General features: G+C 36.5%; 1 protein-coding gene across 4 annotated transcripts in view; it reads left to right on the forward strand.

Annotated features, from left to right (window-relative positions):
* ANKRD31 (ankyrin repeat domain 31) overlaps positions 1-22,101 on the forward strand; it is a 161,886-nt gene that overhangs the window by 55,927 nt on the left and 83,858 nt on the right. For all 4 annotated transcript variants that reach the window (XM_050794453.1, XM_050794455.1, XM_050794456.1 and 1 more), the window contains one exon: positions 11,721-11,863. In XM_050794453.1, coding sequence (XP_050650410.1) covers positions 11,721-11,863 — 143 coding nt within the window. The remainder of the gene's footprint in view (positions 1-11,720; positions 11,864-22,101) is intronic.

A 22,101-nucleotide genomic window follows, 5' to 3' on the forward strand; every position in this document is an offset into this window, starting at 1 on the left:
TTTTTTTAAATAAGTTTTTTTGGGGATCTCCCAACCTGCAGATTTGGGAGGTAGTAAAAGATCTGTTGTAGAATGTGTTCCATCTTTATTTTGGAGGGGTGGTTTTACAATGCAGAAGGCATAATCCTTAGGGGAAGGAAAAGTCTCTGTTACACTTGATTTCTTTCTGTAATCTGTAGCGATTTCTGTGGTCTTCAGTGGCTTTCTCTGCAGAATAAAGCTCCTTCTGGCTTTATTGACACTGGGAATTTCTTTCAACCCTGAAACTGATAATTCTTCCTTACTGAGTCATCCTTGTTTAAGTCTCACTTCAGGTAGCATTCATTGTTTTTTCTGGAATTGGACACTATTTACTTTTTACCTTTAATGGATACATAATTATTATATAACATAACTATATGTATTATATATGGTATATATTATAAATATACATAATTATACATATTTATGGGGAACGATGTGATTTTTAAATACATGTATACATTGTGTGATGATCAAATCAGAGTAATTAGCATATCCAACACCTTAAACATGTATCATTTCTTTATGGTAGGAACATTGAAAAATCTCCTTTTCTAACTATTTAGAGACATTCAATACCTCTTTGCTGACTCTAGTCACCCAACTGTGCAATAGGATACCATCACTTATTCTTCATTTCTTCGTGTGTGTGTGTGTGTGTGTGTGTGTGTGTGTGTGTGTAACGGAATCTCACTTTGTTGCCCGGCTGGAGTGCAGTGGCGTGATCTTGGCTCACTGCAACCTCTGCATCCAGGATTCAAGCGATTCTTCTTCCTCAGCCACCTGAGTAGCTGGGATTTCAGGTGCCTGCCCTAAAAAAAAAAGCTAATTTTTGTATTTTTAGTAGAAACGGGGTTTCACCATGTTGGCCAGGATGGTCTTGATCTCCTGACCTTGTGATCCACCCGCCTCAGCCTCCCGAAGTCCTGGGATTACAGGCGTGAGCCACTGCACCTACCTCTTCCTCGTTTCTAATTGCAACTTTGTACCCATTGACCGTCTCTTCCTAATTTTTCCCCTCCCACTACTCTCCTCACTCTGTAGTAACCACTATTCTATTCACTGTTTCTTAGGATCAATTTTTTTTAAAAATGTATTTATTTATTTATTTTTTATTATACTTTAAGTTCTAGGATACATGTGTACAACGTGCAGGTTTGTTACATATCTATACATGTGCCATGGGACTGTAAACTAGTTCAACCATTGTGGAAGACAGGGTGGCGATTCCTCAAGGATCTAGAGCTAGGATCAGCTTTTTGATTCTGCATATGAGTAAGAACATGCAGTATGTGTCTTCCTGTGTCTAGGTTATTTCACTTAACATGATGTCCCCCAGTTTCTTCCATGTTGTTGCAAATGAAAGAATTTTGTTCTTTTTTGTGGCTGAATAGTATTCCATTGTATACATATACCACATTTGCTTTATCCATTCTTCTGTTGATGGACACTTAGGTTGAGTCCATATCTTGGCTATTGTGAATAGTGCTACAGTGAGCATGGGAATTTAGATATCTCTTTGACATATTGATTTCGTTTCCTTTGGATATATACCAAGTAGTAGGATTGCTGGTTATGGTAGTTCTATTTTGAATTTTTGAGGAATCTCCATATTGTTTTCCATAATGGCTGTACTAATTTATGTTCCCACCAAAAGTGTAAAGGTTCTCTTTTCTCCACATCCTTATCAACACTTATCTTTTGTCTTTTTAATAATTGCCATTCTGACTGGAATGAGGGGGTATCTCATTGTGGTTTTGATTTGCTTTTCCCTGGTAGTCAGTTATGTTGAGCACTTTTTTCATATACCTGTTGATCTTTTGCTCATTTTAAAATATAATAATTATTATTATTTTTTGGGTATTGAGTTGTTTGAGTTTCTTATATATTCTGCATATTAACCCCTTGTCAGATGCATGGTTTGCAAATATTTTCTCTCATTCTGTAGGTTTTCTCTTTACTCTGTTGATTGTTTTCTTTGCTGTGCAGAAAGTTTTTAGTTTGATGTAATGTCATTTGTCTATTTTTTTTTATTTTGTTGCCTGTGCTTTTAAGGTCTTATTCAAAAAATTATTGCCCAGTGTCATGAAGCATTTTTCCTGTGTTTTCTTATAGCAGTTTCATAGTTTCAGTATTTACATTTAAGTTTTTAGTCCACTTTGAGTTGAATTTTGTGTATGTTGAAAATAAGGATCTAGTTTTATTCTTCTGCATGTGGATATCCAATTTTTCCAGCCCTATTTATTGAAGAGACTGTCTTTTCCCCAGTGTGTATTTTTGGCACCTTTGTTGAAAAGCAGTTGGCTGTAGATGCGTGGATTTATGTCTGGGCTTTGTATTCTGTTATATTGGTCTGTGTGTCTATTTTTATGTCAATATGATGCTCTTTTCATTAATAGAGCTTTGTAGTGTATTTTGAAGTAGGGTGATGTGATGCCTCTACCTTTGTTTTTTAAAAATTTTTTGCTTAAGGTTGCTTTGGCTGTTTGGGGGTCTTTTGTGGTTCTATATGAATTTTAGGTATTTTTTATTCCTGTGACGAATGTCATTGATATTTTGATAGAAATTGCATTGAATCCATAGATCATATTGAATCTGTAGATTATTGTGACAGAATTAATTATTCCAATCCATGAACATGGGATACACTTACCTTTATATGTGTCCTCTTCAATCTGTTTCATCAATGTTTTATAGTTTTCAGTGTAGAGATCTTTCACCTCCTTGGTTAAATTTATTCCTAGGTATTTTATTTTTTGGTAGCTATTGTAAATAGGATTGTTTTCTTGCATTAGTTTTTTGGATAGTCCACTATTTAGCATATAGAAACACTGCTTTCTGTGTGTTGATTTTGTATCCTGCAAGTTGATTGACTTTATTAGTTCTTGCAGTTTTTTAGTGAAGTTTTTAGGACTTTCTATATATAAGACCGTATCATCTACAAGTAGGGACAATTTGACTTCCTTCTTTCCTATTTGGACACCTTTATTTTTTTCTTTTGCCTAATTTCTCTCACTAGGATTTCCAGTACAATACTAACTAGAAGTGGTGACTGGCCATTCTTGTCTTTTTCCAGATCTTAAAGGAAAAACTTTCAACTTTTCCCTCTTTCGTATGAAGTTAGCTATGGGTAAAAATAAAACCCATATATGGGATTTATTGTATTGATATACATACCTTCTGTACCTAATTTGTTGAGAATTTTTATCATGAAGGGATGTTGAATTCTATCAAATGCTTTTTCTGCATCTTTTGAAATGATCGTATGGCTTTTGTCTTTCTTTCTGTTAATGTGATATATCACATTTATTGGTTTGTGCATATTAAATCACTCTTGTATCCCTGGGATGAATCCCAATTGATCATAGTGAATAATCTTTTTAATGTACTGTTGAATTCAGTTTGCTGGTATTTTGTTGAAGATTTTGCCCCTGTGTTCATCAGGGATATTGGGGATTCATTTTTAAGCGCCTCCTTCCCCTGCCCCATCATTGACTTTGGATCCCTCATGCTTGTATCTTGTTTTCTTTGGGAATTTTCTTCAGTAACTTTAAAATAGGATACTGGGTTTTCCTTGGAAGCCATATGTTTACTTTTATATTTACCTTATCTTTCAGTCATTCTGGGCTCAAGGAGAAATGTGATATTTGCTTGTGGTTATTTTCTCATTTCTATAGTAAACATTTTAGTCTTTTTTTTTTTTTTTGAGATGGAATCTCACTCTTGCCACCCAGGCTGGAGTGCAATGGTGCTATCTCGACTCACTGCAACCTTCCCCTCCCAGGTTCAAGAGATTCTCCTGCCTCAGCCTCCCAAGTAGCTGGGATTACAGGCGCTTGCCACCACGCCTGGCTAATTTTTTTTATTTTTAGTAGTGATGGGGTTTCACCATGTTAACCAGGCTGGTCTTGAATTCCTGACTTCAGGTGATCTGTCTTTCTCAGCCTCTCAAAGGGCTGGGATTACAGGCGTGAGCCACCTTGCCTGACCCATTTCGTCTTCTTTAGGAAACTAATTTTTATTGTAGTTTGAGCAAAATCTAGACAAGGAAAGGAAGTTTTATAGGAGGAAAATCATCATCTGCATTCCAAAGTTAATGACTTTTGAGTTTCTGGTACTTAATTTTTCATCCCATCTAACTGGGACCTGTGATATATAATCAGGTTAACCAATGTACATGTTGGTAAGCAAATTTTCACTAGTTCACAGGTTCCAGAACCTAAACAGCAGTGAATTCATACCTTCTATAAGAAACAGTATTTGGAGGAAATAGTTTTTGTATATACATTTTAAAAATAGGTAGTTTTAAAATATTCAAAAAGTTCACGTGACCTGTTTATCCATATAACTAATATCTCGATTCTACATATTTATTTTATCAGATACCTATCCATCTTGAAATCTCTCTGTCCATCCATCAATCCATCTTTATTTTGATGCATTTCAAAGAAATTATAGACATCAGTGTGTTTTACCACTAAACACCTCAGCATGAATATTATTAGAGTTCAGGGGTGTGTGTGTGTGTGTGTGTGTGTTTTCTCAGGTAACATTTTCATATAGTGAACTATAAATCTTAATTGTGCCATCTGGTTAATTTTGACAGATACATTATCCCAGAAAGTTTCCTCATGCCTCTCTTCAGTCATTCCTTACTCTCAAGATGCCACTACTGTTCTGGTATTTTTCACTCTGTGTTAGTTTTTCTTCTTTCAGTATTTCAGCATATTTCACCGCTAAACATGATTTTAACTATAGGTTTTTGTAGATGCTCTTTATCAGATTGAGGAGTTTGAGGAGTCTATTCTTTTTTTATATATATACTTTAAGTTCTAGGGTACATGTGCACAATGTGCAGGTTTTTATATAGGTATACATGTGTCATGTTGCTTTGCTGCATCCATCAACTCATCATTTACATTAGGCATTTTTCCTAATGCTATCCTTCCTCTAGCCTCCCAGCCCCCCATCCTCCAACAGGCACTGGTGTGTGATGTTCCACCCTGTGTCCAAGTGTTCTCATTGTTCAATTCCCACCTATGGGTGAGAACATGCAGTGTTTGGTTTTCTGTCCTTGTGATAGTTTGCTGAAAATGATGGTTTCCAGCTTCATCCATGTCCCTGCAAAGGACATGAACTCATCCTTTTTTATGGCTGCATAGTATTCCATGGTGTGTATGTGCCACATTTTCTTAATCCAGTCTGTCATTGATGGGCATTTGGGTTGGTTCCAAGTCTTTGCTATTGTGAATAGTGCCATAATAAACATACATGTGCATGTGTCTTTATAGCAGCATGATTTATAATCCTTTGGGTATATACCCAGTAATGGGATGGCTGAGTCAAATGGTATTTCTAGTTCTAGATCCTTGAGGAATTGCCACACTGTCTTGCAAAATGGTTGAACTAATTTACACTCCCACCAACAGTGTAAAAGCATTCCTATTTCTCCATGTCCTCTCCAGCATCTGTTGTTTCCTGACTTTTTAATGATTGCCATTCTAACTGGCGTGAGATGGTATCTTATTGTGGTTTTGATTTGCATTTCTCTGATGGCGAGTGATGATGAGCATTTTTTCATGTGTCTGTTGGCTGCATAAATGTCTTCTTTTGAGAAGTGTCTGTTCATATCCTTTGCCCACTTTTTGATGTGGTTGTTTTTTTCTTGTAAATTTCTTTGAGTTCTTTATAGAGTCTGGATATTAGCCCTTTGTTAGATGGGTAGAGTGCAAACATTTTCTCCCATTCTGTAGGTTGCCTGTTCACTCTGATGGTAGTTTTTTTTTTTGTTTTTTTTTTTTTTTTTTTTTTTTGCTGTGCAGAAGCTCTTTAGTTTAATTAGATCCCATTTGTCTATTTTGGCTTTTGTGGCCATTGCTTTTGGTGTTGTAGTCATGAAGTCTTTGCCCATGCCTATGTCCTGAATGGTATTGCCTAGGTTTTCTTCTAGGGTTTTTATGGTTTTAGGTCTAACATTTCAGTCTCTAATCCATCTTGAATTAATTTTTGCATAAGGTGTAAGGAAGGGATCCAGTTTCAGCTTTCTACATATGGCTAGCCAGTTTTCCCAGCACCATTTATTAAATAGGGAATCCTTTCCCCATTTCTTGTTTTTGTCACATTTGTCAAAGATCAGATGGTTGTGGATGTGTGGTGTTATTTCTGAGGCCTCTGTTCTATTCCATTGGTCTGTATATCTGTTTTGGTATCAGTACCATGCTGTTTTGGTTACTGTAGCCTTGTAGTATAGTTTGAAGTCAGGTAGCGTGATGCCTCCATCTTTGTTCTTTTTGCTTAGGATTGTCTTGGCAATGTGGGCTCTTTTTCGGTTCCATATGAACTTTAAAGTAGTTTTTTTCCAATTCTGTGAAGAGTCATTGGTACCTTAATGGGGATGGCATTGAATCTATAAATTACCTTGGGCAGTATGGCCATTTTCATGATATTGATTCTTTGTATCCATGAGCATGGAATGTTCTTCCATTTGTTTGTGTCCTCTTTTATTTCGTTGAGCAGTGGTTTGTAGTTCTCCTTGAAGAGGTCCTTTACATCCCTTGTAAGCTGGATTCCTAAGTTTTTATTCTCTTTGTAGCAATTGTGAATGGGAGTTCAACATGATTTGGCTCTCTGTTTGTCTATTATTGGTGTATAGGAATGCTTGTCATTTTTGCACATTGATTTTGTATCCTGAGACTTTGCTGAAGTTGCTTATCTGCTTAAGGAGATTTTGGCCTGAGACGATGGAGTTTTCTAAATATACAATTATGTCATCTGCAACAGGGACAATTTGACTTCCTCTTTTCCTAATTGAATCCCCTTTATTTCTTTCTCTTGCCTGATTGCCCTGGCCAGAATTTCCAACACTGTGTTGAATAGGAGTGGTGAGAGAGGGTATCCTTGTCTTGTGCCAGTTTTCAAAGGGAATGTTTCCAGTTTTTGCCCATTCAGTATGATATTGGCTGTGGGTTTGTCATAAATAGCTCTTATTACTTTGAGATACGTTCCATCAATACCTCGTTTATTGAGAGTTTTTAGCATGAAGGGCTGTTGAATTTTGTCGGAGAGCTTTTCTGCATCTATTGAGATAATCATGTGGTTTTTGTCTTTGGTTCTGTTTATGTGACGGATTACGTTTATTGATTTGCATATGTTGAACCAGCCTTGCATCCCAGGGATGAAGCCTACTTGACCATGGTGGATAAGCTTTTTGATGTGCTGCTGGATTTGGTTTGCCAGTATTTTATTGAAGATTTTTGCATCAATGTTCATCAGGGATATTAGTCTAAAATTCTCTCTCTTTTTTTTTTTTTTTTTTTTTGAGATGGAGTCTCGCTCTGTTGCCCAGGCTGGAGTGCAGTGGCCGGATCTCAGTTCACTGCAAGCTCTGCCTCCTGGGTTTATGCCATTCTCCTGCCTCAGCCTCCCGAGTAGCTGGGACGACAGGCACCCGCCACCTCGCCCGGCTAGTTTTTTTGTATTTTTTAGTAGAGACGGGGTTTCATCGTGTTAGCCAGGATGGTCTCGATCTCCTGACCTCGTGATCTGCCTGTCTCAAAATTCTCTTTTTTTGTTGCGTCTCTACCAGGCTTTGGTATCAGGATGATGCTGGCCTCATAAAATGAGTTAGGGAGGATTCCCTCTTTTTCTATTGATTGGAATAGTTTCAAAAGGAATGGTACTAGCTCCTCTTTGTACCTCTGGGAGAATTTGGCTGTGAATCCGTCTCGTCCTTGACTATTTTTGGGTGGTAGGCTATTAATTATTGCCTCACTTTCAGAGCCTATTATTGTTCTATTCAGAGATTCAACTTCTTCCTGGTTTAGTCTTGGGAGGGCGTATGTGTCCAGGAATTTATCCATTTCTTCTAGATTTTCTAGTTTGTTTGCGTAGAAGTGTTTATAGTATTCTCTGATGGTAGTTTGTATTTCTGTGGAATTGGTGGTGATATCCCCTTTCATTTTTTATTGCATCTATTTGATTCTTCTGTCTTTTCCTCTTTATTAGTCTTGCTAGCAGTCTATCAATTTTGTTGATCTTTTCAAAAAACCAGCTCCTGGATTCATTGATTTTTTGAAGAGTTTTTTTTTTGTATCTCTATCAGGGAACCTATTCTTAATGTGCAGAGTTTTCTTTTAAATCAGGTAGATGCTAGCTTTTCTCATGTACTTTTGCTACATCTATTGATATGGCCATATAAACTTTCTCCCTTATTTCACTACTGTGGTGAATTAGGTTGATTGATTTTCAAATGTTAAACCAACCTTACATTCTTAGAATAAATGGTATCTGGTCATGATGTGTCATTCTTTTTATATATGGCTGGATTTGATTTGGTATAGTAAGGGTTTTTGCATCTACATTCATGAATAACATTGGCCTATAATTTTTTGGAGGTGGATAATTCTTTTGTCTGTGATTTTTTTGGGGTGGAGCTAATGCTTTTGTCTGGATCCTTTTTATCAAGATTTACTAATATTTTGTTAAGGATTTAAAAAAATCTATATAGGTATATAATAAGTAGTTTATAATATTTTTACAATGCCTTTGGTTTTGGTATCAGGGTTATGCCGGCCTCATTAATTAAGAAATCTTCTCACCTCTTCTGTTTTCTGAATGAGTTTGTTTAACATTGAGGTTTTTTTTTTTTTTATTCTTTCTTAAATGTTTGACAGAATTAGGAGTGAAACCATCTGGGCCTATTGTTTTATTTGTGGGAGAGTTTTGATAATAAATTCGTTAATAGGTATAGGCTATTCAGATTTTCTATCCCATGTTATGTCTGTTTTGGTAGGTTGTGGCTTTTTTTTTTTAGCTGTATTAATCAATGGTATTGATTTTTTTCAAGGATTGATTTATGGCTTTTTTAGTTTTCTTTGTTATTTGTTTTATACTTTATTGATTTCTGCTCTTTTTCTGCCTTCTACTTATTTTGGCTTTTCTTGTTCTTTTAGCTTTAATAAGGTGGAAAATAAAGTCACTGATTTTGTGCCTTCTTCCCTAATATAAGCATTTAAAGCTTTAATTTACCTCTAAGAACTACTTTAGTAGTTGCGTCTCACAGATTTTGGTACGTTTTATTTTCATTGTAGTTCAGTTTGAAATATTTTTAATTTCTCATATGCTTTCTTCTTTGATCCAGTGATTATATTAGAAGTTGTTTAATTTTTAAATGTCTGGATTCTCCAGATACTCTTCTGTTATTGATTTCTAATTTGACTAAAAAGAACATAAAAGATATATTTTATATGATTTTAACCTTTTTCCATTTATTGAGAATTGATTATTGCATAATGTATTATCTCCTATGTTGAATATCCCAGGTGTACTTGAATGTTTATTCTTTAGTTGGATGTAATGTTTTACAAATTTCAGCTAGGTAAAGGTGTTGATAATGTTGTTCAGCTCTTCTATGTCTTTATTGATTTTATGTCTTGTTGATCTACTTTTTTTTAGAGACATGTTAAAATCCTCATAATTGGGATTGTGGAATTGTCTGTTTCTTTCTTTGATTCTGGCAGTTTTTGCTCCTTATATTTTGAAGCTCTGTTATTAGATACATAAACAGTTATGATTGTCATGTCTTGTGATAAATTAACTCTTTCATTATCGTGAAATGTCTGTCATTATTGCTTGGTAATATACTTTATCTTGAACTCTACTATATATAATATTAATATAGACATCTAGCCTTCTTATGTTTACTGCTTATTTACTGTATCTTTTTCTATCCTTTTACTATATCTTTTTCTATCCTTTTATTTTCAACCTATCTGTGTCTTTATATTTAAAGCATGTTTCTTAAGATGGGAGCAGTACAAACTGGAGACTACTTATGGGAGGAGGAGGGGAGTGGGGCAAGGGTTGAAAAACTGCCTATTGGGTACTTTGCACACTACCTGGGTGATGGGATCGTTTATACACCAAACCTCAGTGACACACAATTTACCCATTAAAAAAATCTGCACATGTACAATCTTAACCTAAAAGAAAAGTCGGAACAGAAATAAACCATGTTTCTTGTAAACAGCAGATAGTTTTGCTTTTTTATTCATTCTGACAGTCTTACCTTTAATTGAAAATTAGTGTGATTAGTCAATTTACATTTAACATAAATGGTTGGATTTAGGTCTGCCATTTTACTAATTGTTTTCTGTGTGCTTAATCTGTTTTTTGTTTCTTTCTTTGTCTTTGCAGTGTTTTCTCAAGGTTACTCTAGGGATTAAGTATACACCTCTAATGTTTCATAGTCATCTTAGAGTTACTATTATAATACTTCATATGAAATATGAGGATGTTGAATACATATAGTCCATTTATTCCCCATATCCATTATGCTATAGCTATCATATGTATCATATCTACAGACATTGTAAATGTTATAACTTTTGCTTTAAACAAGCCATATTCATTTTAAGGAAACTTATAGGGAAAAAACCTTATTAACTATATATTTACAATTTTGGGGTCTCTTCATTTCTTCCTCAAAACTTAGTAATTAATACTATAGGAGAAACTCCTCCCCTAATATTGTATGGCAGTGGTTCTCAACTGGAGTGCTTTTGCTTCCACCCCCTCAGGGGACTTTTGGCAGTTTCTGGAAACATGTTTAACTGTTACAACTAGGATAGGAGTTTCTACTGTCATCTGGTGGGTTGAGGCCAGGGATACTGGTAAACATTCTGTGAAACTCATAACAACTAAAAACATAAGCTGAGATTGGGAATCCCTGTTTTATGATGAATGTTCTGAGAAGAACTAGCGAAATTCTCTTTTGACATGCAACTTTCAAGTTTTCTTACATCTGTCATATGATTTACTGGAATTTAATAAATATCTAGGCTGGGTGTGGTGGCTCATGCCTGTAATCCCAGCACTTTGGGAGGCTGAGGCGGGCGGATCACGAGGTCAGGAGATCGAGACCATCCTGGCTAACACAGTGAAACCCCATATCTACTAAAAATACAAAAAATTAGCCAGGCGTGGTGGCGGGCACCTATATTCCCAGCTACTCAGGAGGCTGAGGCAGTAAAATGGTGTGAACCCGAGAGGCGGAGCTTGCAGTGAGCTGAGATAGCACCACTGTACTCCAGCCTGGGTGACAGAGCAAGACTCCGTCTCAAAAAAAAAAAAAAAAAATCTATAACTTATACCATTGTCTTTGGCCAATAAAGAAAAAGAATATTTGCCCGTATGACTAGTTTTCTTGGAGCAGTTTGTGGTTGTTAAACTACTATAAAAAGTTTTTTGTAAAGAAGTAGAAAAAAAATGAATATATCATTTTGAATCGAGTGATATGTAGTCCAGCCAGTTGGATACTTTAATGGAAGTACCTTGAACTAGAAACAAAGCTTTTCTCCCCTCATCTCTGCAGAAAAGCAGCCTGCAACCAGTATTCTCTTTGAGTTGATAATGACTCCTGCACAGCCTATTTATTTGGAGAGGTCAGGATTACTTTCAAATATTTTGTTTCTTTTCACATTTTTGCACAACAGAGTTGAGGGGTAGGAGTTTGATTTGTCCTTCAGGTTTATTGAACCTACCAAATAATACAGTGTGCTTTCAGATGATACTATCTTGACTCATATAATCAAAATATTTTTAAAGAAACAACTTAGAATCAGAGTTGTTTTTTAAGGGCAAGCACAAAACATTATTAAGATGCCAAATATAAACAAATGCCATATCTTTTTGTATGATAGGTTGGACAGCACTTCATGAAGCTAGTGTAGGAGGATTTTATCGGACAGCAAGTGAACTATTAAAAGGTGGAGCAGATGTAAATATCAAAGGAATGTACCAGATTACTCCCCTACATGATGCAGTGGTGAATGGACATTATAAGGTACTGTGATGCTTTTATTTGCAGAACAAATAATATATTTTGCAAATATTAAATATCTCTGGAACCACACAATAGAAAAACATACAGAAATTTTAGTTTAATTTCATTCTGCTAATGAATACTTAGAATTTATAATGAAATTTTACTATGTGATGGGTTTGTTGTGTGTAATATGATAGGTGTCATTTTACATGTTACTTTTAATAACCATACAGAGCTTTTTGGTTACACAGTATTTTTTTCAACTTGTTCTCCTTTAAAACTCCTTCAGTATGGTGCTTTATAGAGTTTAGAAGAATGTTTCCTTCTTATAGATTGTTACATAGTTATGTCCAGTCCTGACAGGAGATTTACAGCTTTATGGAGTCTAGTGTCCCTTTCATAATGGGCCTAATACAGGAGAATGTTTCTGATCAGTTCAGCTTAATGATCAGCCAGGATATATCAGCAGAACTGTACTGCAGGTTAAAATATCAGACTACTATAATTGCATACCAGTTGGTTAATAGTAACTGCAATAAATGGTAACATTAAGATTATGAATTCTAGTATACAAGGTTTATCTCAGAAACCATATTAGCTTACTACATATTTTTTCTGGTCCCGGAACAACATTGCAGGGCTGAGGCACTTGCTGAAGGTATCCTATTATTTATTTCATGTATTAGAAGTTGCCCTCTGTGTTTAAAAACTTCTAGGATGGGAAAGGGTATTAACCACCTGGGATCAAGATTTGTTCTGCCTATTTCCAGAAGAAATGCCTAACATAGGCAGAGGTGGAGAAGGCTGCTGGGATCCATGGGAATAGATAGGGCATATTCCTTCATAGTATGAAACAGTACTTCAGAAGGGTTTAGGCAGTTTTTTTGTTGTTTGTTTTTCATTGTTTGTTTGTTTATTTGTTTGATAATGTATATCTTTGTGATGGGTGGTCATTTTTGCATATAGTTTAGAGGACTAGGAGGAGAGAATTCTTCCCAGGATCCAGTTTAATGGCCAGAAGAATGCAGGCTTGGGCGTGTGACGGTGTGAATCCTTTCTCTGTCAGAAAGCAGAGAAACCTCATGCCAAAGCACTTCTTCTGTCTAACCCCGTAGCCCATTTGCGCCCTTACTTTCCAGGGCTGACCTATACTGATCAAGAGTCTTTTCTTCCTTTGAGTAAAGTGAGCCCTGAGGATTTTAATTTTTCTTCTTTTCTTTCCTATTTGTTCCTTTGCCCCACCTCGAACTTGGCTCCAATCCATTTCTGCCTCACAGTCTAGCATTGGCTGTCTCCTATTTGGCCTTTGCATATGTGAAATAATTAGTTCCTTCAATGATGTTAAAGGAACCAAAGACACAGGCCTCTATTCCCAGAATCCAGTTTCCCCACTTACTGCATTCCCTCTTGCCATCCTCCAATCTCCCTGTGGTTCATATGCTTCTGGCACCATGTCATATCCTGACTAGTGGTGAGAGAAAATGAGAATGACAAGACAGGAGTGGAAATCTAGAGAGCAGTCATGAAAATTAAAAGCTGAAATCAGTAGTTGGGGTGACGTGAGGCAAGGATGATCAGAGAAATGGCCTAGGCCCTGGGAATTGGATTGCTCAAATGCCTTTGGTGTTACAGGAGTAAAGATGTCAAACAGGGAAGCCTTGGGAACCCAATGCTTGTCTTACTATCTGGGGAGTGTAAGCTTCTTTAAGCATCTGGAGAGTTAAAGGAACTAGAATATATTATCTTACAGGTCTTAGTTGTTATATTGGAGAGATACTAAAAGATAATATCCTGCTTTCTAAATGTGAAAAAGCCATTTAAAAAATCCACATCTTATGATTCTGTTAATTTGAAATACCCATAATAGTCAAATCTATAGAGACAGATTAGAGATGGGAGGTCTAGAGGGTGGGGAATGGTGAGTGACAACTAATGGTTAAAGGGTTTCTTTTAGGGGGAATGACAATGTTCCAAAATTAGATTGTGGTAATGGTTGTACAACCATCTTAATATACTAAAAAACAATGAATTATATTCTTTAAATAGGTAGACTGTGTGGCATGTGAATTACATCTTAATAAAAGTGTTAATAAATACATTTTTAAAAGAGTAGAAAAGTTGGAATTTGAGAATTACAAATGATCAGCTCAGCGTTATTCCTTAGAAAATGTGCAACAAGTTATTAAATATATGGTTAGAAGATATAGGCAAGAATGTAGTACTCTTTGGAAATCATAGGCATCACTAAGAACAAGTCATGCCAGACTAACCTTTATTTCTCTTTTATTAGGTTTACTTTGTTAGTAGGTGAAGGCAATGGCATTGAAATAAGCTATCAAAACTTTAACAAAGATTTTATTTGGAGTATCCAGTAATCTGTGAGTGTATGGGATGTTGAATTGAAGGGGTTTGTTGGCATTGATTTGGGGATTCACATATATTGAAAAAATAGACCTCAGACATGGTGATTATTCATTTTATGTGGGTTTACAGTTAGCTATTTTTTGTTTTTGTTTTTGTTTTTAGACAAGAGTCTCCCTCTGTCAACCAGGCTGTAGTATAGTGGTGTGATCTCCGTTCACTGTCACCTCTGCCTCCTGGCCTCAAGTGCTTCTCATGTCTCAGCCTCTTGAGTAGCTGGGATTACAGGCGTATATCACCATGCTCAGCTAAGTTTTTGTATTTTTAGTAGAGATGGGGTTTCACCAGTTTGACCAAGCTGGCCTCGAGCTCCTGGCCTCAAGTGATTCACCCACCTCTGCCTCCCAAAGTGCTGGGATTACAGGCATGAGCCACCGTGCCTGGCCTTTCAGTAAACTCTCTTGTGAAAATTGATTATACATTCTATTATGCGGTAGAACTCTGGCCTGTTTGGCTAGAACATGAACTGATTTTGTTATTGGAGTATTTTAAAGAAATCCCAGACATCATACTATTTTACCCATAAAAAACAATTTTTCATACTTGCAATATCATTTCACCTAATAAAAGTTAAGTTTCTTTATACCATTTAACATCCAGTCTATATCCAAATTTCTGAGGTTATCTAAAAAATGTGTTTTTATAGAAAGTTTTAATTTGAATTAGAACACATCAAGCTTCATGTATCATATGTATTTGTTATGTATCTTAAATGTGTTTTAATCTACAGCAGTCCTTTCTATATTTTAGGGGTTTTATGTCTCCTGTTTGTTGAAAAATGTGGCTTATTTGTCCTGTAGAATTTCCCAAATTCTGGTTTTGGCTCATTTTTTCTTTGTGGTATTGTTTAGCTTATTTCTTCACGTATTTTCTGTAAATCGTTATGTTTTAATGGAAAAATCTACTCAGAGACCATAGCCTGGGTGCAACCACTGCTATTAGGTATTTTCAGTGAACTATATCCTTTTAGAAAGGAAAAAAAATCATGAGTTTATACTGATATTTTCATTTCAGACTTCATAGCATAGATTTATGCTTAACTTTGGTTCTCTGCCTACTCGTATGTCTTTTTTTAAGCTAAACATTTGTTTCTTTTTTTTTTTTTTTTTTTTTTTTTTTGAGACGGAGTCTCACTCTGTCACCCAGGCTGGAGTGCAGTGACCGGATCTCAGCTCACTGCAAGCTCCGCCTCCTGGGTTTACGCCATTCTCCTGCCTCAGCCTCCCGAGTAGCTGGGACTACAGGCGCCTGCCACCTCGCCCGGCTAGTTTTTTGTATTTTTTAGTAGAGACGGGGTTTCACTGTGTAGGCCGGGATGGTCTCGATCTCCTGATCTCGTGATCCGCCCGTCTCGGGCTCCCAAAGTGCTGGGATTACAGGCTTGAGCCACCACGCCCGGCCAACATTTGTTTCTTAATACAGTAATTGAATTATTTATTTATCATCTAATATACTTACAATATTACTATTAACAATGCCAGTATTACTATTAACAGTGAAACTACTAATGATGTTTATTTTGGTAGTTCTTTTTCTTAAAGTATATTCCATTAGAGATGAAGAGTCAGAATACTGTCTTTTGAAGTACAAGTTGAATATTCTTTGTTTGAAATGCTTGGGACTAGCAGTGTTTAGGATTTTGATTTTTTTTTTTTTTTTTTTTGGATTTTGGAATATTTGGACTTTAAATCTTTATGATCAAATTGTCCATACCATGGAAGTGATTACAAAAAATTACAACTCTGAAAGCATAAGACATTGAATCACAACAAAGGGCACAATCTAATTGGAAAAGCTATAAAATGTCTTGGAGAGAAAAATGCCATATCACAGGGACAATATGAGTCAAATCCCTTAAAAATTATTAAGACACGGCAACTTAAAAATTCTACTTTTCAAACTCCTTTACATTGGGAATTTAAGACTAGGTAGGGAAACTGAAAGCAATGGTAGATACAATTAAATCTCTAATTCATATACAAGCCATATACAAGCAAAACATAAAGAATTTATGCCTGGGTATTCACATTTTGTTCAGCAAAGAAAATACAGAATGCATTGGTTTCTTTCAGGAAAATAGTTTTGTAAGGAGATTGCCTTAAGAGCTGTGGTGTTTATCTCTGGAGGTTTTGTGTCAAATTCAGAATCAAGGAGCATGAAAAAAAAGGTATGGAGGAAGGGAAAAGGCAGAAGCTAGAGCCTCAATCTTCTGGAAATCCAGCTGGTGATCCCAAGGGAGTGACTACATTACTTTGGCAGTAACTAATACTTTGGCAGTCCGTTCACCAACTGTCTGCACTTACCAATTTCTTCTGTAGCCCAATACTTGGAATTCTGAAGCCTGCTTATGTAATCTCTACCTTTAAAAAGCTCTCCCCTCACCAAAGAGTAATAAATGACTTTCATTGAGTATCCATCTACTTTAAACCTACATTTAGGTTCTGTGTTAGTTACCTGTTGCTACCTAACAAATTACCATAAAACTTAAAATAATAATAAACATTTATCATGTTGCAGTTTCTGTGAGTCAGGAATTTCAGAGTGGCAGAGGTGAGTGGTTCTGTCTGAGGGTCTCTCATGAGGTTGTAGTCAAGATGTTGACTGGGAACACAATCAACTAAAAGTTTGGGGCTGCAAGATCTCTTTCTAAGGTGGCTCACTGACATAGCTATAGGCAGGAGCCATGTTCATTGCCACATGGATGCCTCCATAGAGCTGCTTGAGTGTCCTCACAATATGACAACTGGCATCTGCCAGGGTTAATGAATCAAGATCGAGAACAAGGAGGAAGCCACAATACTTTTTAACCTAGCCTTAGAAGTCACATAGTGTCATTTCTGCCATATACTATTTGTTAAAAGCAAGCCACTAAAACTCCAGCCTGCACTTTTGAGGAGGGAAATCAGGCTCTACTTTTGGAGGTAGGAATGTTAAATTTGTAGACATATTTTAAAGCCACCAAGGGTTATTCACTGGAACAAGAAGAGAAATTTCAGTAAGTGGCTGGCATCACAGTCATCACTTATTTAGCTTAAACAGTAGGCCTCTTAAGGAAATACACTTCTACTTAAAGCTTGCCCATGGATTTTCACCTTTGATCATACTATTGAATCAAGTACTTTCCTCCCTCTAGAATCAGCTGACTTTCTTACATAAGAAGTTAGTAGGATAGAGAACAAAATTCTTTCAAGTACAGGTTGAGCATCCCTAACCCAAAAATCAGAAATCCAAAACTTTTTGAGTGTTGACATGATGCCATGAGTGAAAAATTTCACACCTGATTTCATGTGATGATTGCAGTCAACACACTGGCACATAACATACAATTTATTCAGTCACCCTAAGAGAAAAAGACCCTCTTAGCTCCCTTCAGCTGCAATTCAGCTTTTCTGGACATGCCCAAATTCCCTCATGCAAACTCATCCACAAAGGGTAATAAAATAGCTCATGTTCAGACCAGATACACTAGTGCCTGACGGTGCCCCACATGGGGCCAAGACCTATGTGCATTACTCACTATGGGTTTTTTGCTTATTTTCTGCTCTGTGGTATAAATATGTTATTGAAAGTGTCAAAAAGGCCTGCATCATACCCGTAGGGTAGTGCAAATATTCCAAAATCCAAAATTCTAAACTAGTCCCAAGCATTTCAAATAAAGAATATTTATCTTGTACTTCAAAAGACAATATTCTGACTCTTCATCCCTAATGGAATATACTGTAAGAAAAAGAACTACCAAAATAAACATTGTTAGTAGTTTCATTGTTAATAGTAATACTGGCATTGTTAACAGTAATATTGTAAGTATATTAGATGATAAAGAAATAGGTAATTCGGTTACTGTATTAAGAAATGTTTAGCTTTAAAAAAAGACATGCAAGTAGGTAGAGAACCAAAGGTATGCGTAAATCTATACAATGAAGTCTGAAATGAAAATATCAGTATGAATTCAAGACTTTTTTTCTTTCTAAAAGGATATATTTCACTGAAAATACCTGAAAGCAATAACATTCAATAGCAATGAGCATACCTAGCACCTGGGCTGTGATATCTAAGTAGATTTTTCATTAAAACATAACACGAGAACAGTATGGGAGAAACTGCCCCCACGATTCAATTATCTCCCAACAGGTCCCTCCCACAACACATGGGAATTACGGGAGTGCAATCCAAGAGGAAATTTGGGTGGGGACACAGAGCCAAACCATATAATTCCATCTCTGACCCCTCCCAAATCTCATGTCCTCACATTTCAAGACCAATGATGCCTTCCCAGTAGTCCCTCAAAGTCTTAACCCATTTCAGCATTAACTCAAAAGTCCACAGTCCAAAGTCTCATCTGAGACAAGGCAAGTCTTTTCCACCTATGAGCCTGTAAAATCAAAAGCAAGTTAATTACCTTGTAGATACAATGGGGGTACAGGCATTGGGTAAATACAACCATTCCAAATGAGAGAAATTGGCCAAAATGAAGGGGCTACAGGCCCCATGCAAGTCCGAAATCCATTGGGGGAGTCAAATCTTAAACCTCCAAAATGATCTCCTTTGGCTCCATGTCTCATATCCAAGTCACCGTGATGCAAGAGGTGGGTTCCCATGGTCTTGGGCAGCTCCACCCTTGTGGCTTTGCAGAGAACAGCCTCTGTCCTGGCTGCCTTCATGGGCTGGTGCTGAGTATCTCTGGCTTTTCTAGGCACATGGTGCAAACTGTCAGTGGATCTACCATTCTGGGGTCTGGAGGACAGTGGCCCTCTTCTCACAGCTCCACTAGGCAGTGCCCCAGTAGGGACTCTCTGTGGGGGCTCCAAGCCCGCATTTCCCTTCCACACTGCCCTAGCAGAGGTTCTCCATGAGGGCCCTGCCCTTGCAGCAAACTTTTGCCTGAGCATCCAGGCATTTCCATACATCTTCTGAAATCTAGGCAGAGGTTCCCAAACCCCAATTCTTGACTTCTGTGTACTTGCAGGCTCAACACCATGGGGAAGCTACCAAGGTTAGGGGCTTGAACCCTTTGAAGCCACAGCCTGAGCTCTACATAGGTCCCTTTCAGCCATGGCTGAAGCAGCTGGGACACAGGGCACCAAGTCCCTAGGCTGCATACAGATTAGGAACCCTGGCCCCGGCCCATGAAACCATTTTTCCTCCTAGACCTCTGGGCCTGTGATGGGAGGGGCTGCTGTGAAGACCTCTAACATGCCCTGGGGACATCTTTCCTATTGTCTTGGGGATTACCATTCAGCTGTTCATTACTTATGCAAATTTCTGCAGCTGACTTGAATTTCTCCTCAGAAAACGGGATTTTCTTTTCTATTGCATTGTCAGGCTGCAAATTTTCCAAACTTTTATGCTCTGCTTCTCTTATAAAACTGAATGCCTTTAACAGCACCCAAGTCACCTCTTGAAGGCTTTGCTGCTTAGAAATTTCTTCCACCAGACACCTTAAATCATCTCTCAGGTTCAAAGTTCCACAAATCTCTAGGGCAGGGGCAAAATGCTACCAGTGTCTTTGCTAAAACATAACAAGAGTCAATCTTGCTCCAGTTCCCAACAAGGTCCGCATCTCCATCTGAGACCACTTCAGCCTGGATTTCATTGTCCATATCATTATTAGCATTTTGGTCAAAGCCATTCAACAAGTCTCTAGGGAGTTCCAAACTTTCCCACATTTTCCTGTTTTCTTCTGAGCCCTCCAAACTGTTCTAACCCTGCCTGTTAGCCAGTTCCAAAGTTGCTTCCACATTTTCAGGTATCTTTTCAGCAGTGCCCCACTCTACTGGTACCAATTTACTGTTTTAGTTTGTTTTTATGTGCTGATAAAGACATACCTGAGACTGGGCAATTTACAGAAGAAAGAGGTTTAATGGACCTATAGTTCCATGTGGCTAGGGAGGTTTCACAATCATCGCATAAGGGGAAAGGCACTTCTTACATGGCAGCAGCAAGAGAGATAATGAAAGCCAAGAGAAATGGGTTTCCCCTTATTAAACCATCAGATCTCATGAGACTTATTCATTATCATGAGAACCATATGGGAGAAACCACCCCCATAATTCAATTATCTCCCACTGGGTCCCTCCCACAACATGTGGGAATTATGGGAATACAATTCAAGATGAGATTTGGGTGGGGACACAGAGCCAAACCAGACCAGCACTCCAGGTCTCTTTTGCCATTTGCATGGTATGTCTTTTTCCATCCTTTTACTTTCATCTTATTTGTTATCTTTGAATCTAATGTATGTCTCAGATAGTATATTTTTAAAAAGAATCACATCTTACCATCTCTGCCTTTTGATTAGGTTGTTTAATCCATTCATATTTAATGTTGTTATTGATATGGTTGGATTTATACCTGCCATTTTTCTTTTTGTTTTCAGTCTGTCTCATTTTTTTGTGTTTTTCCCACCTATACTGCTTTGTTTTACATTAAGTGAATATTTTCTGGTGTAACAATTTAATTCCTTTAATTTTTTTTAGTGTATTTTTGAGTTATGCTCTTAGTGGTTGCTCTAGGGCTTACAATATACATCTTAAGTTATCAGAACTGACTTCATTCTTTTGCTAACCTTTTTCCAGTGAGATATAGAAACATTGTTTCTGTATAGCAAAATTATTTTTCCCTATTTTTGTTCTTTGACTGTTATACGTATTATGTTTGTATATTTTATAAATACAATATATTGTTACAAATATTACTTTATATTATCTTATATCTCTTAAAGAAGCTGAGATAAGAGCAAGTATTTACTTGTAGAGTTTATTTTATTAAGCTTCCTATTTTACATTTCTGGTTCTGTGCATGTTCTCCTGTAGATTCATTCAAGTTACCAACTGGTATCATTGTTTTACTCCAATTCAGCTTTATTCTGATTTGCCTCTTTTGTGGTATTATTGTCAAGTATATTACATTTATAAATGTTATAGGCCTTATAATACAATATCATATTGTTTTATGCCATTGCTTTTTAAATCAGTTAAGGGAATAAAGGAAAATAAATATACAATCATATTATCTCCCATAATTATCTGTATAATTACCATTATTCATACACTTTTTCATGTGGATTTGAGTTATTGTCACTTGCTTTCAGCCCAGTTACCCTTAGTATTTCCTTTAAAGCTGGTCTTCTACCAATACATTCTCTCAGCTTTTGTTTATCTGTGAATGTCTTTATTTTGCCTTCATTTTTGAAAGATAGTTTTGCTAGATATAAGATTCATGCTTGGCAGTTTTTTTTTCCTTTCAGCATTTTGACTGTCTCATCCCATTGTCTCTGGACCTTATTGTTTCTAATAAGTGAGATGTTAATTTTATTGGGGTTCTTATCTAAATGATAAGTTATTTTTCCTTTGCTGCTTTCATGATTTTATCTTTGACTTTTAACATTTTGACTTTGATTATGTCTAGATATATATCCCTTTGTGTTTATCTTTTTTAGAATATGGTGTGCTTCTTAGATGTGTGTATTAATGCTTTGCATCAAATTTGGGAAGTTTTCAGCTATTATTTCTTTGAATATTTTTTTTTCTGCTCCTTTTTCTCTCTCCTGTCTTTTGGGAACTCCTGTAATGTGTATGTTGTTGTGCTTAATCATGCCCCATATTTCTCTGATGTTCTATTCATTTTTATTCATTCTTTTAAAAATCTATTCTTCTGATTGTGTAATCTTTATTAATCTGTCTCTCCAAATTCACTGATTCTGTTTTTCTGTCAGCTTAAACTTTCTGTTGAGGCCTCTGGTGAAGTTATTATACTTTTGAATCCCAGAATTTCCATTTGATTTTTTAAAAACTTTCTGCTTATTAACATTCTCTATTTTATAAAACATTATCACC

Source organism: Macaca thibetana, chromosome 6, assembly GCF_024542745.1.
Source record: "Macaca thibetana thibetana isolate TM-01 chromosome 6, ASM2454274v1, whole genome shotgun sequence".
NCBI lineage: Eukaryota > Metazoa > Chordata > Mammalia > Primates > Cercopithecidae > Macaca > Macaca thibetana.